A 16,377-nucleotide genomic window follows, 5' to 3' on the forward strand; every position below is an offset into this window, starting at 1 on the left:
CATTTACGTCTGCGTATTGGCGCATATCAATAAATTCAATCAATAAATGCTTCATTGAATACTTACAATCAGCAGGCGGCATCTGCTTGTCTGTTGTGCATATGGGACATTCGTCAGCTATCTCTTGAACGGCTTTGCGACTGAACCCCACATAATTACACTGAAGCTTTTGATAGAGCATTCCCGGCCCTACATGACCGTCCTTGCTATGCACAATTTGGAAGATACTTTCTAGCCTCGCACTATCATCGCAGCCAATTACTTCTAGTGGTTTTGTGTCCTCTTCACAACCTACGTAGTATAACTTGCTATTGTGGGTCAAAAAAGTGCATGCTTTCTCTTGCAATTGACTCCATTGAAGAGCAGATATATCTGAAGGCTTATTATGGTTGCCTTTTAGGTACTGAATTAGGTGTGCAATCTCTTTCATAGTTAGTCTTAGTTTTAACATTTCCAATCTAATCCCAAAAAACTAGATATATAAATCTTACAGTCCTTACCTGTGATTGCTTTATTCGGATTAGTATTGAGTTGGCATTTACTCTAACATTTTGGCACAATTTCAACTTGGTTATACCATCATACTACTAACCCAATATTACTTTTTGTACACTTGTACTCTTGGCACGCCATCTTTAAATGAGATAGAAACTCTCTATCAAAAACATAAGTTGTAATTATGTTCGTATAACCCAATCAAAAACCAACTAAATCAAACTATCATAAGCACAACCACTAACTGAATAGCAAAACCAGCCACACCATTCGTCCTAACTGGCCACCACAAAGACTTAACCTGTCAACTGAATGGTAAATAGCAAATAACCAACCCAATCTTTAACTAAACCAGATACTGTCAACCCCCCAAACACAGCAATATCCTAACCCAATACCAACCCAATCTTTAACTAAACCAACTCAATATCATACTTATGTTTGTTTTATTCAATACTTACTGCATTCACTGCAACTACCCTCTTCAACACCCAGATCTTTATCCTATCTAATTTAACTCAACTTAACTCAACTCAACTCAACTCAACTCAATCTAATTATAACTTATTTCTAATGGCACTATATTCATCAGTTAACTTCACTAACTCTTCTTTGGTGAAGGGCTTAGAATTAGCTAGGGCAAAGGTTATCTTCTCGGGTGACTCTTTCTCTTCCTTTGAGAACTTGTTCTTGAGTTGTCTTCTTTCCTTATCAGTAAAGATCTTTCCTAAAAGGGTAAAATCAGTACCACATAAAGATAAGGCCTGATAAAAGAGTAGAGTTTCTTCTTTACTCCATTTACCTCGTTTAGTATAAGCCTTGCCATAAGAGAATGAAGTTACACGGTCTTCTTCTAAGATCTCTCTTTCAGCCCCATCATTAACCACTACTTCACCATTCACAATAATAAGATCTTCTTCTCTTTTCTCAATAGGAGCACTTATAACTCTTCTTTTGCGAAGACTTCTTTTGGCAGTTGGAAAGTTCTTGTTATCCAGAAAGTGAGCTAATGTTTGTTTACTTGGCCCATTAGATTCCATTAAAAATTTGCTGATAGCGATTGGGTTAGTATTGAATTGAGTTGTATTGGGTTGTTATTAGATAGATTCTGCCAGAAAGTAAGTCCTCTTTGATCATTAAATTTTAGATGATGATGTGATAGTATTGTATTGCTAGGTAGGATTGGGTTTGGATTGGGTTAGGATTGGATTAAAATAGCGGTAAATCAGAAATCAAAATTAGATAGGATTGGAGTTGGTGGTGACTTGGGTGGTAAGATAGATACTGGGTTAAATGTGTTATGCACGAATTAAATATAAGTTGGAGTACTGGATAGATGGTGATAGGTAGATTATGATCATACCAATAATAAAGGATTAGGGGTAGGGGTTTGTTATGTATAAATACCAGTTATGTTTATATAGGCAAGATAGTATGGTGGTTGAGTTTAGTAGGAAACAGCAGTTAAATCAAAGTAAAAAGGTTGTGGTGAATTGTTCTAGATATGAACGTAGTGGTTCTCGAGAAATTTGGGGTAAGTGGAAGTTGCTTATCTGTTTGGGCTGTTTTTGGTTATTAGCCCGGGGTAGTTCTGAAGCTAAGGAGAAGAAGCACGTGCTTCAACTGATTGTAACGGATAATACTGCTAGTGTTCAGCATAAGTTAGCTATCGAGGCGATTAAAAAGCAGACTCACCAGCATATTATGATAGAAAACAAGTTGACTAGCCGAGCTAGCCAAAAGGATAGAACTTACTTGCGAAAGATGGTAATGCAGGCGTTGGACTCTCCTGCTTGTTGGCTTTTGACTCTAAGTGGATTTAGCGCCGATCTGCATGAGGGCACGAAGCCGACTCCGATTTATAAGAAGCTTATGCGTATTATTCGTGAGAACCACAAGAGGATATCTGCTGGTGATGATCACAACAAGTTGGCCGATCTTCCTGATATTAACATAGAGATTCAAAATTGTAGTATGCCGTTTATTGTCGCTGTATGTCATGCAGTGGTGGATAAACGTGTTCTTCTTGGGTTGGATTTTAAAGACTGTGAGGCAATCCATGGTATTGATTGGATTCATCTACTGCCTTGGTCTAGTAAGGCGGACTGTATCTTTTCTATTACGAATAGTCAAGTGACTGGCAATATTCAAACAAACTTAAAGCATTTGGCACAAGCAACCCTGGCACACCCCAGCCTGTCAGTATTTGTGGATGATATTGGCTGGGGAACGATTGGAGCTGTTGCTCCTAAAGATGCACCATTGAACTTATTGAGAGTTACACTCCGAGTTGACTTTAAGCTGATTTTTGATCTCATCAAAGCCGGTCAGAAGATTGTTGGTTTAGAGAGGTTAACTATCTTGGGGCTAGATAAGTGGGAGTGTGAGGATTGCATAAAGGATCAGTTAAAGTCTCTTAAACAATCCAATAGTCCTTGGCAGATCCGGTGCCCGGTAGTAGTTCAACTACCAAAGTATTATTGTGAGCGACCAAACAGAGAAGCCGACTTATCCGAATTTATAACTTGTCTAGGCGTAACTGACAATGCTAGTAAAGTTGTATTTACTTATCAAGATTGGACGAACATCATGGTTCTCGAGCTTTTTAAGCTGCCTAACTCGGCCAAAGCTCCCAACTCATCAGCTAGAAATAGTATAGCTCACCGGGTAAATTTTATGGCTATGACCCAAGATCCATTGATTATGCGTAGGTTAGCCCATTATTACACACATTTCGATAAAATCCCCAAAGCGAAATATACTAATATTGAGATCGTTGGTGGTGAGATGCTTCAATTAAACCACATCGAGATGATTAGTGCCTACTGTGACATCTTAAACGCCCTCCTAGACTTGTGTGCCTTCATCCAAGTTGAGCAGGCAGTGATTAGCGGTACAACAGAGCCAGCCCCAAGCGGCCAATCACTCACAAGCACAGCATTGTTAAACAGCAAACCTCCATCATCCTGCCCAACCCATTCTAGTAAATCCGCCACTGCTAATTCCAGGGCTGATAGACTATTAGCCAGGCCACTGCCTCAACTAAAGATGACTAAATTCGGAACCTTAGATTTTGTTGGCATCTCTAATGAACTGATTTATATGCTGATTGATGATCTGCTTCGGCCCACTTACTTTCAAACCATCAACATCATCGATGTACCAAAAATCAACACAACCCAACTTGCCAGGCTATTAGAGGATAACAAAGGCCTAGGCATTAGGCTAATTAAAGTTCATCTCAACGATAAGCATACACTCGATTTAAGACCAGCACACAGTGCCCAAGCAAATCCAATGCCAGCACAGTCTAATGTACAAGCACACCAAGATTCAGCTCAAGTTACTCCAACAACCCCCTCATGATTTAGATCAAAATCACGAACTAGTATATAAGCACATGACCATTGGAATAAGTCCAATAAACTATCTTTTACTCATAATCCAAGGCATAATACGATACTCACCGATCTTCAAACGATCCAATTACTTCCAACCAATCAAACCATCACCAGTCTTACTAACCAGCACCGTGCACAACAAACCAATAACTGTTTGACCAAAACCAACCAACTAAAAACCGTTAGTTTGTCATGGTATTGAGTTGGTATGGTGTTGATATGGTATTAAGTTGATATTGAGTTGATATTAAGTTGGAATTAAACTAAGGTAGTATTACAACAAGATTTATTGGTATCTACTACGTTTCTCTTTAAGACACAGCTATCTTTATGCCACAGTAGCAATCTTTCTTACTACTACTCTAGTATTTATAGGTTCAAAGCACCAGACCCAATATCAACCCAACCCAATCCTAATACTAATCCCAATACTAACACTAACCCAAATCCTAACTCAAAAGAAGAAGATCTATTCAAAGACTACAACTGTTATTACTTTAATCAGATTAAGTGTTTAAACTACCCAGGAATATCCTTCCAATGTCTTTTGACCCGTTCAAGCATAACTTTAAGATAAACTTCTGAGCGACTATGAACAGCACTTTCCAGATCAGCTGTATTTTGCTGGAAATACCCACGTGAAACAATCCCAAGATCCAATAAATCAATCATCCGCCGATGCACAATATCCTGACTAGCCTGTCGAAAGTAAGGAATTCCAGCCGTACGTCGCACAAACTCCTCATAAACACAACTCAAAGTCGTTCGTTTAGCCGTAGAAGTAAGAGCAATCACCAAATGAATAGGATTAAGTATAGAGTAGGGCTGAGGATCTTCCACCCGATAGATCAGTTTGTAAAACTTAATAACCATCCCATCAAACGTATTATCTACTAAATATGCCTGCCTAATCATATCTACTAACTCCCGATCAATAGTAGCAAAATCAAACTCAAACCCCGATTCTTCCTCCACCACTAAAGGAGGCAAATCACACACTACCGAAGCATTCCCACTAAAATCAACTACATCTTGAATAACATTAATCACCTCACCAATCCGCCGCGGCTTATTAATCCTCCCTCTATTCTCCTTCTCCTCTAAATACCGACCTTTCATTCGTTCAATCACCCGACTAAAGACCTTTAAGTAGTCCTCCTCCGCAAACTCCTGCACATAGACCTTAACTCCATCCATCCGACTAATAATCCGCTTATCCAACTTAGCAATATCGGTCAAAGTCGGAATCAGAAAAGCAAACTTACACCCACGAATAGCCACTGGATTAGTATTCTCCAGTATCTTATACAACATCGATCGAACTGCTACCTGCCCAGTCTCATTCAAATCAAAGACGTAAAGAGAGTTCGGGTCGTACTGTAATCGCCGTCTAAATACTTCCACATTCAAAGCCGATTCACCTGCTACTACTGCCAAGATATGTTGAGAGATACGTTTAGGACCGTACATCCATAACTTAACACATTCCTTTGTTTGCATACATAAGATAAGAGTTTCCAAAATAGGAAGATACTTCGATTCAATTTCCTGTCCCGCGGCCGCCTCAATCATTTCCGGAACAGTCAAGGCACAAGCCAAAGGATCTTCCATCTCTTCTTTATCCAAAACCATCTTAATCTTCTTTATAGGCTGCATAGCTAACTACGGCTAAAAAAAGAACTAGATTAAGATACGATAAGATTGGGTTGAGTTGAGTTGAGATAAGATTGGGTTGGTATTGTGATATGTTGGGTTGTGTTATGTTATGTTGTGTTATGATAAGATAAGATTAGATTGGGTTAAGTTGTGTTGTGTTTGGGTTGTGCTATGATAAGATTTATATTGAGTTATGTTGTGATTAGATTGATATTGAGTTGTGTTCTGATATGTTGAGATATGTTGGGTTGTATTAAGATATGATTAAGTTGTGTTATGATATGATAAGTTGAGATAATATTAAGATTAAGTTGAGTTAAGTTATGATAAGTTGAGATTAGATAAAGTTATGATAAGTTAAGTTGAGATAAGTTTACCATTTCATATACTGACTAGTTATGATAAGATTTACTTTTGTTTTTATTAAATTGACTTGAATTGATTTGAGATAAGATAAGATTATGATATGATAGGGTGAGATAAGATAAGATAAAAATTAGTGTTGTGTTGTGTTGTGTTGTTTTGAAATTAACTTAATCTAATCTTATCTAAACTTATCGTGATGTAAATGAGGCCAATTGCTATGCATGTTTAGTCTTGTCTCTTTATTGAGGTTTATGTGGCTCATTGGCCGAGGACTTCGCCGGCCTTAGCCGCCTTCTCGGCCTTACTCGGTACTTCGCCAATTTGAATGTCCCGATCCTCACGCACGGCCTCATCGTACTTCCGGCCCAGGTAAATAGTCGAGTACGTCCAGGCACTGGCCATTGAAGTCAACCCGATAATCAAAGCCAAAGCGGCCGTTCTGATATCAACCGAATTGACAAAGGCCGATAGTCCAATCTGTAAGCCACTAGCAAATGACTTCCCTAACTTCCCAAACACTCCATCATATACGCCCTTGAACCGCGCCCGATACTGCTTAGGAATCTTCACTCCAATCGCTTCCTTACCCACATCAAAAGCCGCATACTTCAAGATCTTAATCGTATTAACCGCAAAGAATCCAACCCATTTCTCACCTTCAATAAAAGCCTGCCAACTTATCCCCGTAAAGATACTACGACCAATTTGTAACAAGAAATTAGCTTGCGCCTCCGTCTTGGTCAAACTAACCGAAACATTAGCCCAGACAAAGAGAAGGAAAGCTAAACCAGCTACTAAAGTCAAAACAGGAGTCAATAAGCCCAAAGATAACCAACCGTGCTTTTGAATAAACGTCTTCAAAGGAGATAAAAGAACTAAAATAACAGCTCCACCTATATTGATCTGTTGTAATCCTTGTGTCCTCATAATAGCCGTCATTTCACCCGATCCCTTATCTTTAGCTGCTGCCATCTTCAAAGCCGACTTATAAGCACCTTCAGTTAAGTTAGTACAGATACCATAACCCAATACGGTCATAGATAAATGGAAAACAATCGGAGTCTTAAACATAATCTTAAACCCATCTAAAAATCCAACCTTCTCCTTCTTAGAAGCCCTCTTCTGACTACTCTCAAAGACAATATAGATAGGATAAGGTATAATATTCTTAACTAAGTGCCGATAAAGCATAACATTAACAGCACAAATAACGGCTACAAAACTAAGTAGGGCACTAATAATAACAAAAGTCCAATCAGCATACCAATCAAGAATAAAAGAAGTACCTACCATTAAAGATCCTGAACTAACTAGACCTAAATTAGCCCCAATAATGAATAAAGGATAAAAACGCAAGGCTTGTCTTAAAGGACAAACTTCATTAGCTACCGCAAAGAACATAACTGAAGTCATAATGTTACCCCAAAGTTCAGCTGCAGTATAAAGAAGAGTCCCTGTCCAGAAATTAACTGTAAGTAATAAACCTTGTAAAAACTCTAAACCATTAACGTACATCTTCTTATCAGCAAAGATATCGTTAATCCAATACTTATACGGTTCAATTCTTTCCATATTAGGTAATAATAAGAAAGCATAAACCACAAAGAATACTCCAAAGCCAATATTAAACGAAAACATCATTCTTTCTAATGATACGCCTTTAGCCAGTAAGTACTGGAAGAAAACAGCAAAAGTCATAGTAGCACCCATAACTACAAAAGATTTAAGGTACTGAATAGAAGCGGGTAACATTCGGCCAATAACTACTACATCTTTAGTATCTCTTAAGATAGAGTAGGCTAAAACAATAAGAAAGTAAAGAGTTGCCATTGTAAAAAACTTAGCGTATTCAACGCGAAGGACTCGGAAGAATCCAGAACAAGATTCAGTTGCTTCTTCATGTGCTTCTTCGGTAGGAAGTGAGCGACTTCTGTAATCACTCGTAAGTCCTGTCTGCATGGGGTTACAATAAAATTTTACATAAATATTTATAGTTGATTAGAATTAGTTTGACTGGCCGTTGACATTTAGGGGTTAGAGTTGGGTTAGGAGGGGTTGGTATTGAGTTGGTATGGGGTGGAGTTGGGTGGGGAAGAGTTGTGTTGGGTGGAAGAGGTTGTGATGAGTTGGGGTGGGGTGGGGTGGTGTTTAGAGATAATAAATTGGGTAGTAATGTTATGTTTTGAAATAGTACTGAGTTGGTATTGAGTTGGTAGTGAGTTAGTAGTGTTGGTATTGGGTAGAGTTAGTAGTAAGTTAGGGGTGATAGGGGTAGGAGTTGAGTTGAGTTGAGTTAGGGGTGATAGGAGTAGTAGTTGATTGGTTAAGTTTAGTTTGGTATTGAGTTGAGTTATGTACTATGTGGATGAATAAATTGATTGAGTTATGTAGTAGTTGAGTTATGTAGTAGTTATGTTATGTTATGTAGTAGTTGAGTTATGTTCTGTAGTGGTTATGTCTTGCGTAAGTAAAGTGTTGTATAATGTAACTCAACTTAATGTCATCTTGATACTGTCATAATAGTAGCTTAATAATGCCATATAGTAACTTGGTAGTAACTTGATACTGTCATATATAGTAACTTAATAGTAGCTTGATACTGTCAATCTAAACTTAACTCAAACTCAATGCCATACTATACTATACTTAACTCAATCTAAACCCAACCCAACTCAATCTAAACTTAACCCAATCCAAACCCAATTTAAACCTAACTTAATATAATGTTAATTGTTGTTAAAATTATCTAGATCTGAGATTAGTTGATGATCAATTTATTAAGAGAGGCTGGGAAATGGATGGAATGTAGTAATGGAGAGATATGCTGGACTAAAAAAAAGATGCAAGAACGAGCGGAGATTGTGGAAAAGTTAGGCTGTTTTATTGCGGGACCGCATCGGAGATCTCTTTATGCCACTTTGGACTCCTTTTTGGGTCAGTCTGAGATGCAGGGAGATCTTTCGGCTTATACGCGGTTGCAAGCTATGAAAGCATATGCACTGGCGGCGGATGGTAAGATTGAAGAGACTCGGGAGTTCTTGTCGGGAAAAGATCTGGTGAAGTTTCGGTCGGTTTTGCAAGAGACGGGTTTGGAACAAATAATGATGCGTACGGCTTTGCGGTGTTTGGATCGAATTGGGGATATGAAAGGGTTTATGGATAATGCGAGTGAGGAAGAGAAGTTTGAAGTGGCCGTCTTAGAAAAGGATTATAAACTGGCTCAACGGTATGGTGCTCATCTTATTTCGACTTCGAGTTCGTTTGCGGTTTTGGCGGTTATTTTGGCTGGGGATGAGAAGATGCCGAGTTTACTGGGTTGGTTGTTGGATAAAGCTGTGATTAATGCCTCTTTGTTGCGGTTGCTTTATCGGTTGGGTCTTGGTATGGAAGTGATTAAGAAGTATTTGGGTAAATGTGCTCGTGACTTTCCCTTCTACTTGCTTTTACGGGATTTATTGGTGGGTGGTGAAGATATTTCGGTTTGGGTAGATGTGGTGGAAGGCCCGGACTCTTGTTGGTTGGCCGGGTATAAGTTGCTGAGTTATTTGGATGATTGGCTGATTTATGCTTGGTTGATTGAGCAGCGGAAGCAGGGAATGGAAAATCGGTGGGAAGATTGTTTTGAGGTGGTTGCAGTGGAGAAGTCGGTTAATCGGCGGCGGTACTTGATGGAGACTCGGCCTAGTCCGGAAAGTCTTTTGGATTTTGCTCGTACTTCGGCCACGGTTGAGTTGAGTTTGCCTGTTTGGAGACGAATGTCGGTGGCTGAGCAAGAGATGGTCTTGGCTAAAGCAGATTTGGTTGTGCATTGGAAGATTCGGGTTCTGTCGGAACAGGTGCCAATTCCCTGGGAGATGGATGTATTGAGCCGGTTTTTAGAGTCGGTTGATGACGTTTTGTTTTTGGTTGGATCTTTAGTGGCGAGGCGAACTGAAGAAGACTTGTTATTGGCTTTGGTTTTGCTTTATGCGCTGCGTAAGAATTACTCTTCTTTTGAACCGAATTTGGTTCTTTGTGTGTTAATGAGGTACTTCTTGATGTGTGATAAGGTGGCTGAACTTTTTGTTGGGCTTGATCCACAACATGTTCAGTTAGAAACAATTTCTTATCTTTGGAGTGATGTTCACATCTTATTACAGAAAGATAATCTTCATTTAGAACAGTCTTATACCCATACAAGAAGTCAGTTAATTGCTAATGCTAATAATGCTTTACTAGGTCTGGTTCAAAAAGATCAATGTGCCCAGGCAGTTTCTTTACTTAAGTATCGAGATGCTTTGCTTAGTTCGGCTATTAACCAACAAATAGTCAGTCGTACGCTTAAGGACTCGCCTATTTCTTCGGCTCAGAATGTACTGATTAAGCCTGCTCAGTATATCTTCCGTAAAGTTACCGAGTCGCCCACTATTAATTCGTCTCCCTCCGTTCTTATAACGATTGATAGTATTCCAGCTGAGTACAATCAAGATTCGCTTCATTCTTTATTCTGGCAGGCAGTTGATCTTCTAACTTCCCATTCCCCCATTGAAATAGACAAAAATGACATGCACGATCTCTACACGTGGCTCTCAGATGCCCAGCAAGAAGCCTTCAAAATCTTAGGATCCACTTAAGGCCAATACCAATCAACTCTTCTTCTATGGCCATATCATGCATGAATAAACAACTTTAACAACAATGTTTCAACGGACGTGTTCTTTTATTAACATACTATCCCAATACTTAAACCAATACTTAAACCAATCCCACCCTATCCTAAACCAACACAACACAATATATTTGTGATTTTATATACTAACTCTTATCTATTTTCAACTATAAACTTCAATTTAACCACCTACCAAATTATTAAAACAATTAACTCCCCAACAATTTCAGAAAAAGTACTCTTCTACTTTCATTTTATCCTAATATTAACCCACTAATTCAATTCAACATAATAGGATATCCGAAATTGGGCATTCCAAGATAGATGGGATAAAAAGTAATAAAGAGGTGCTTTATTAGTACGGGGTCCAAAGTACGTCATTCTTTGTTTACAACCATAGCTCCTTGAACTATGACAGCGGCATCGTATTGGGTTTAAATGGAGATAAACACAAGTCAGCATATCTTTAATTCTCATCAGCCGTTTCAAGAGTGAAGGCGTTATTGGGTTAGCAATTCGTGCCACAAATACCAACTCAAACCAACTCAATACTAACACCAACTCAACTCAATGTCATACTGGAATACTCCCGAAGAACGTTCAGCCTGGCTATGCTCTGGTAGAGTACTATTGGTCGAAAAGGACATGTTTCCTATGGGCCTGGCACAAACTAACATTAATGCTATCAAATACTAACCCAATGAATTGGCCTTATCTTTATTCACGCAACAAGACGCCTCGAATCCTGCTATAAGGCTCCCGCCCCTCGCCAAAACCATCCTCTTAGGTTGATAAGGGAGAATTATGATCGCGAATAAAGAATACGATAACTTTGCTGGACATTTAGGATAGCTTATCTGGAGTCATCATAAAACTATCCCAGAGCAGATTATGCAAACCATGGAAAGAGATAAGTTCGTTAGATCTTAGTTCTGAGGGTCCTGTAGATGACGAAGCTCGGCCTAGATACTCAACACACTCGTGAATGCTAGTAGAACTATTGGCTGATACAGCTGAAGGATTTGTGAGTTTGTGTTTTAATGTACCCAAGACATGCAATATATATTCGATTTGTTCTGTTGTTATATCTAAATCCTTAACCCAATCCTTAACCTCACTGAGAGGTATAGATGGAGCACCTTTGGGTCCCATGCCAGCCTCACTGAACATATATGATCGTTGCACCAAGAGGCCTACTTTAGAACGCCAATCCCATTGCCAATCCAGAACGTAAGCATCATTGAAAGTATTGTATATCTTGTTTACGGCTGCATCAACTGGCATGCTTTTTACGATATTAGGAATGTTTAGATTCACCAGTGCTTCCAGTTTACCCTTCCAGTGATTGTTGACCTCAAACTTGTAGTACTTTCCTAGGGGCGTCTTAGGAAGGTTTAAGAAGGAAAGGATCTTCAGCTGGGACCTTAAAATACGATACAAGAAGTGCCTAAACTGTCTTTCTGCACAGAAAGTCTCTTCAGTCGGATCAGGATTGTCTATAATCCTTTTTCCAATTTCAACGGCGCTTTTGATGCCACTTTTAGTTAAACCTCCCGCGGGTTCCCAAGTTGTGTAAAACATAGCTACACTCCGCATTATATCACAAAAGAAGTAGATACCGGTTAGGTCACCCCTTTTATCAAGCAGACCATTAGTTGCCGTGGCATATAGTGCAGCTACTTCTTCATTTGTGATGGAATCTGAAAAGGTTTGAAGCGCCTTAATATATCTTCTAGCTATAGGTAGAATTGCGACAAAGCGGTGTATTGCTTCTTCTGTCGCCGTTATTAAGGTATCCTTTTCAAGGTCAAAGGGGCAAGAGTTGTACTTAGGACTCGAGATCGGGCGGCAGTGACTTAGTATCGCAGCAGACATAGGGTTGTTATAAAAGTCTGGTGAAGCTTGCCAAAACATATCGGCCCATCCTTTCGCCCAATTCTCTACTGTTGTTCCCGGGCCTCTATCAAAAAGAAGGTTACCAATGGCCTTTGATTGTGGACATTGTGGGTTAGTGTCATATTCAACTGCAGCAAAATCAATCACTGCACTATCGTTTTTCATAATGCAATTATCCAGCGACTTTGAATGTAGTATATCTTCAGCAATAGCAGCTTTTCCTGCCCAACTCAACAACCAAGCAAGAGTAATTCCCAGAAACTCAAAAGACAATTTCATATCTCTCTTTTTATCTTAAAATATATACCCTTAACCGTGCCAAAAGTGATATCTGAGCATTATATTCAGATGGAGTAATATCAACTTAATATCAACTTAATACCAACTTAATACAATACAATGTAGTAGAAGCCCGTCCTTATCTCTAACGAAACTCATCAAATATAAATAAACCTAGCTTAATTCTAGTGTCCTTGCCGGCCTCCACTTTAAAGTGAGTAAAGTGAGTTCTCTACTAGGCCAAAGTTCGGCAATACTTATCGGCCTAGCACTGATCGCAACGAGTAAGATTAAAATCTCGAATTAGAAATCCCAACTTCAGACTAGTATTTATACTCTGAGTTGGCAAACTATCTCAAGATAACGTACAACAGTTACAGTATAAGTTATTGAAACCCAACTCAACAAAATACTAACTCAAGCAACTAAAGTTGAATAAACTATATCCCAGTCACTTCAAAATCAATCTATGCTTGAATATAATTAGTTGTACTCCTTTCCAATAACCCAATAACCAACTCAACTCAACTCAACCCAACCCAACCCAACCCAACTCAAATACTCACACAATTATAGTAATTACAAAGACCCATCTAATTAGGCATCTTTATTTCTCATTCTGCGACTTTCAAATTAGACATCTCACAACTATTATCTCCAGTTAATTCAACCCAACTCAACTCAAATCAAACCCAAACACAAACCCAACACAATACTAAATCTAATTTAATTCTACTCCAATCGTTGCAGCAACAACTCTCGGGCCTCATTTATCTTTTGCGCAATCTCACGACTACCACCTCTATCTGGATGATTACGCATTAATAAATCCCGATAATTACGAGTGATTTCATCAATGCCACTGCTTAAGCTAACACCTAGAATAGCAGCAGCCTCTTTAGAAGTCATAACTTCTAGAAAGCCTTGTTGACAACCCAGATAGCGCAAGAGACTAGCCAACATTCCTTTTCTCTGCTCTGTTTTTAATTTACAATGAGCGAAGAGCGTGTTAGCAGTGCATTTACTGAAGAAGGGACTTTATTACAAGTTGAGTATGCTCTTGAAGCATCTAAAAAGGGAATGTCTTGTGTAGTACTATATGGCAAAGAAGGAATAGCTATGGCAGCTGCTAAAAGAGTACCTGAGAAGCTTATGGATGCTAATTATCTATCAAGTTTCGTTGAAATTCTACCTGGACTTGTAGCTATTACTACTGGATACCAAATGGATGTACAAGAGACAGTAATGCGTCTAAAAAAGGATGCAGTTGATTTTGCTTATGATTTAGGCCGCGATCCCACTCCAGATCTAGTTTGTCGTCGTATGGCCGATCGGTGGCAGCGCAAGACGCAAGAGAGTCATATGCGACTGCCTGGTGTTGCTTTAGCCGTAGTGGGGTATGAAAAGGGTCAACCTCTGATATACTATACGGACTGTTCTGGGACTTTACTGCCATGTAAGGGTATGGCCTTTGGTGAGGGCGGGTCAGCCATGCAAAAGCAGCTGGAAAAGATATACAAGCCAGAGAGTACTAATGATGAAATTCTTGAGCAGGCCCTAGATGCTCTTTCTAAAGCACTTGGTGCGGACTATTTAGCTACTAATGTTGAGTTGGCTTTATTGGCTAAAGATAAGAAACTGGAGCGTATGGAGACGGATAAGATTGATTCTTTATTGGTTTTGATTGCGGAAAAGGAGTAGTAAGATAGGATTGAGTTGAGTTTGTGAAGGTTCGATTGGGATTATGACGTGGTGAGATAGTGGTTGTACTTATGAGATAGTGAGATAGTTGTACTGAGACTAATTAAAAAGGACTTGGAGTAATACTAACTCAAATGGGTCTTAATTGGCCAGCTAATAAACCTCTTCTTTTCCAAACAAATGAAATGAAGCAAACTAGGAGTTTGTCTTGGCGTAGATTGGGCTTATTGTTTATTTGTTGTTTGCTGCTGGGGTATGTCTGGTACTTGGTGCCGCATAAGCTAGTTTGTTTGTTCTTGGTAGGAGGTTTGATAGGTGGAGGGATTGTTGGTCGGGCAGTTGCACTAGGGGTTAAAACACCACGTATAACTAGTGGTGAGTACAATCTGTTTATGAGTAGTTGTAAGCAAGATATGGAGCGATTGGTGCAGAGGCATCAATTAGTAAATGGAATGTAACAAACAAATGAATAAAGAGTTTACTATTGAGTTGAGTTAGGTTGGGGTGGTATTGGTATTGGGTTGGGTGGTATTGGGGTGGTATTGAGTTGGGGTGAGTAAGATAGCATATATTGACTAAGCAGTAAGTACGTAAGTGGATGTTAAATGATCTGGTTTATTATTGCGGTTGGGTTGGTGTGGATGCTGAGTGGGTTTGGGTATTGATGAATTTGGCACATTCGGGATGGGGAAGGTTTCCTTCATTATTTAGGAAGGTGCAGAATGAACAAGTATCCACTTCAGTTTTGGCAGTTAGAACAGTAGCCTTTTCGATTTTGGTTCGCTTAGAAAGAAGATAGTGGTTGTTCTTGAGAACAATCCAGTTATTAGCTAAGAGTTCTTGGGCGATAGGACAGGTGCTTAAGGAACTGCTGGGAAGACCATTAGGAGTTTTAGCAATAGAACAGAGAATATCAAGAGCTGCGGTTTCTTGGGCAGTAGAAAGTCTGTCTGGTTCTGAGAGAGCAATTGCAATTAAAGTTTGGCCATCGCACCATTGACTGATTTTGATTCCAAATAAAGCAGCATATTTTTGAAGTTGGGCAATATCATCAGATTTGAGGTTATAGGAGTCTTTACGAATTTCAGACTCTTCCATGAGGGCATAGAAGGCAGGAACCAGGTCAGTAGTTGGACTGTTCTCCTCGATCATCGTAAAATTTCTTCTCAGTTGGACTTTCCACTAATACGAAGCATGATTGAGCTGAGTACATTACAGGCAGAAAGAACCAAGAATTCATAGAAGACAAAGAGGCCAATCAGTCGCCAATTGGGGAGAGTAGTGAAAAGAGAGGTGAATGTAGATAGAGTGAAGGCTGGTTTAGCAAATGAGATGTAAGCTAATAAAGAATATAAAGCAGTTAGTATAGTTGGGGCTGTGTATTCACCAATAGGTGGGGCGGGTAGGGAGTGTTGGTGTCTTTTGAGTTGGGGAATACCAAGTAGTAAGTGGCCGATAAAGAGCCCTGGGAGGGCATTTTGGGACCAAAACGGAATGCTGACTAGTTGGGCTAGGCCGTGGAAATAGTTGCCGTGGCTTTGAAGGATGTAAGTATAGATAAGAGAGGGAACTATAACTAGAGTAATAGGCAAGGTGGCCCAAAGAAGATAGTACTTAATCTCATGTAGGGCACACAACCAGGGGACATTATGGTGATCGGAAGTATCAACACCATAGACTAGAGAGAGGATACATAGGGCGGCATGGAGGTATCGGTTGTGATAAAAGATGTATTGAGTTGGTTTTTCAAAATCAGCGTTATCACTGGGGTCATAAATTGACCAGGTAACACTCTGGTAAAAAAGAAGCGCAACCACAACAACAAACAGGCCGGTCATACCGTAATATAACAATCGGGGCTTGGCTACGCTTAGTGTTTTATTGTTTGTGGCACTTGAATATATTTGCTTGGCAATTTTGGACATATCGGTATAT

The 16,377-nt window shown here is 39.4% G+C and overlaps 11 protein-coding genes across 11 annotated transcripts; 3 read left to right on the forward strand and 8 right to left on the reverse strand.

Annotated features, from left to right (window-relative positions):
- On the reverse strand, positions 1-451 carry NEHOM01_0565 (uncharacterized protein; the record flags this gene model as incomplete). Its single annotated transcript, XM_051489443.1, has 1 exon — positions 1-451. A coding segment is annotated over one exon (451 nt), but the record flags the coding sequence as incomplete, so codon positions are not given.
- Positions 452-1,052: 601 nt separating this feature from the next.
- NEHOM01_0566 (uncharacterized protein) lies at positions 1,053-1,535 on the reverse strand (the record flags this gene model as incomplete). Its single annotated transcript, XM_051489444.1, has 1 exon — positions 1,053-1,535. The coding sequence occupies one exon, from the start codon at positions 1,533-1,535 to the stop codon at positions 1,053-1,055; it is 483 nt and encodes a 160-aa protein (XP_051345404.1).
- A 355-nt stretch (positions 1,536-1,890) lies between these two features.
- On the forward strand, positions 1,891-3,861 carry NEHOM01_0567 (uncharacterized protein; the record flags this gene model as incomplete). The annotated part of the gene is made up of 1 exon (XM_051489445.1): positions 1,891-3,861. One exon carries the CDS (start codon positions 1,891-1,893, stop codon positions 3,859-3,861), a length of 1,971 nt encoding a protein of 656 aa, XP_051345405.1.
- A 554-nt stretch (positions 3,862-4,415) lies between these two features.
- Positions 4,416-5,552, reverse strand: NEHOM01_0568 (uncharacterized protein; the record flags this gene model as incomplete). Its single annotated transcript, XM_051489446.1, has 1 exon — positions 4,416-5,552. The coding sequence occupies one exon, from the start codon at positions 5,550-5,552 to the stop codon at positions 4,416-4,418; it is 1,137 nt and encodes a 378-aa protein (XP_051345406.1).
- A 624-nt stretch (positions 5,553-6,176) lies between these two features.
- Positions 6,177-7,877, reverse strand: NEHOM01_0569 (ATP:ADP antiporter, AAA family; the record flags this gene model as incomplete). Its single annotated transcript, XM_051489447.1, has 1 exon — positions 6,177-7,877. The coding sequence occupies one exon, from the start codon at positions 7,875-7,877 to the stop codon at positions 6,177-6,179; it is 1,701 nt and encodes a 566-aa protein (XP_051345407.1).
- An 881-nt stretch (positions 7,878-8,758) lies between these two features.
- NEHOM01_0570 (uncharacterized protein) lies at positions 8,759-10,531 on the forward strand (the record flags this gene model as incomplete). Its single annotated transcript, XM_051489448.1, has 1 exon — positions 8,759-10,531. One exon carries the CDS (start codon positions 8,759-8,761, stop codon positions 10,529-10,531), a length of 1,773 nt encoding a protein of 590 aa, XP_051345408.1.
- Positions 10,532-11,409: 878 nt separating this feature from the next.
- On the reverse strand, positions 11,410-12,741 carry NEHOM01_0571 (uncharacterized protein; the record flags this gene model as incomplete). Its single annotated transcript, XM_051489449.1, has 1 exon — positions 11,410-12,741. One exon carries the CDS (start codon positions 12,739-12,741, stop codon positions 11,410-11,412), a length of 1,332 nt encoding a protein of 443 aa, XP_051345409.1.
- Positions 12,742-13,473: 732 nt separating this feature from the next.
- Positions 13,474-13,704, reverse strand: NEHOM01_0559 (DnaJ-like protein subfamily C member 19; the record flags this gene model as incomplete). The annotated part of the gene is made up of 1 exon (XM_051489437.1): positions 13,474-13,704. One exon carries the CDS (start codon positions 13,702-13,704, stop codon positions 13,474-13,476), a length of 231 nt encoding a protein of 76 aa, XP_051345397.1.
- Positions 13,705-13,734: 30 nt separating this feature from the next.
- On the forward strand, positions 13,735-14,442 carry NEHOM01_0572 (20S proteasome subunit alpha 1; the record flags this gene model as incomplete). The annotated part of the gene is made up of 1 exon (XM_051489450.1): positions 13,735-14,442. One exon carries the CDS (start codon positions 13,735-13,737, stop codon positions 14,440-14,442), a length of 708 nt encoding a protein of 235 aa, XP_051345410.1.
- A 618-nt stretch (positions 14,443-15,060) lies between these two features.
- NEHOM01_0573 (uncharacterized protein) lies at positions 15,061-15,594 on the reverse strand (the record flags this gene model as incomplete). The annotated part of the gene is made up of 1 exon (XM_051489451.1): positions 15,061-15,594. One exon carries the CDS (start codon positions 15,592-15,594, stop codon positions 15,061-15,063), a length of 534 nt encoding a protein of 177 aa, XP_051345411.1.
- Positions 15,595-15,608: 14 nt separating this feature from the next.
- On the reverse strand, positions 15,609-16,367 carry NEHOM01_0574 (uncharacterized protein; the record flags this gene model as incomplete). Its single annotated transcript, XM_051489452.1, has 1 exon — positions 15,609-16,367. One exon carries the CDS (start codon positions 16,365-16,367, stop codon positions 15,609-15,611), a length of 759 nt encoding a protein of 252 aa, XP_051345412.1.
- Positions 16,368-16,377: the final 10 nt, after the last annotated feature.

Source organism: Nematocida homosporus (genome assembly GCF_024244095.1).
Source record: "Nematocida homosporus strain JUm1504 chromosome Unknown 4463, whole genome shotgun sequence".
Lineage (NCBI taxonomy): Eukaryota > Fungi > Microsporidia > Nematocida > Nematocida homosporus.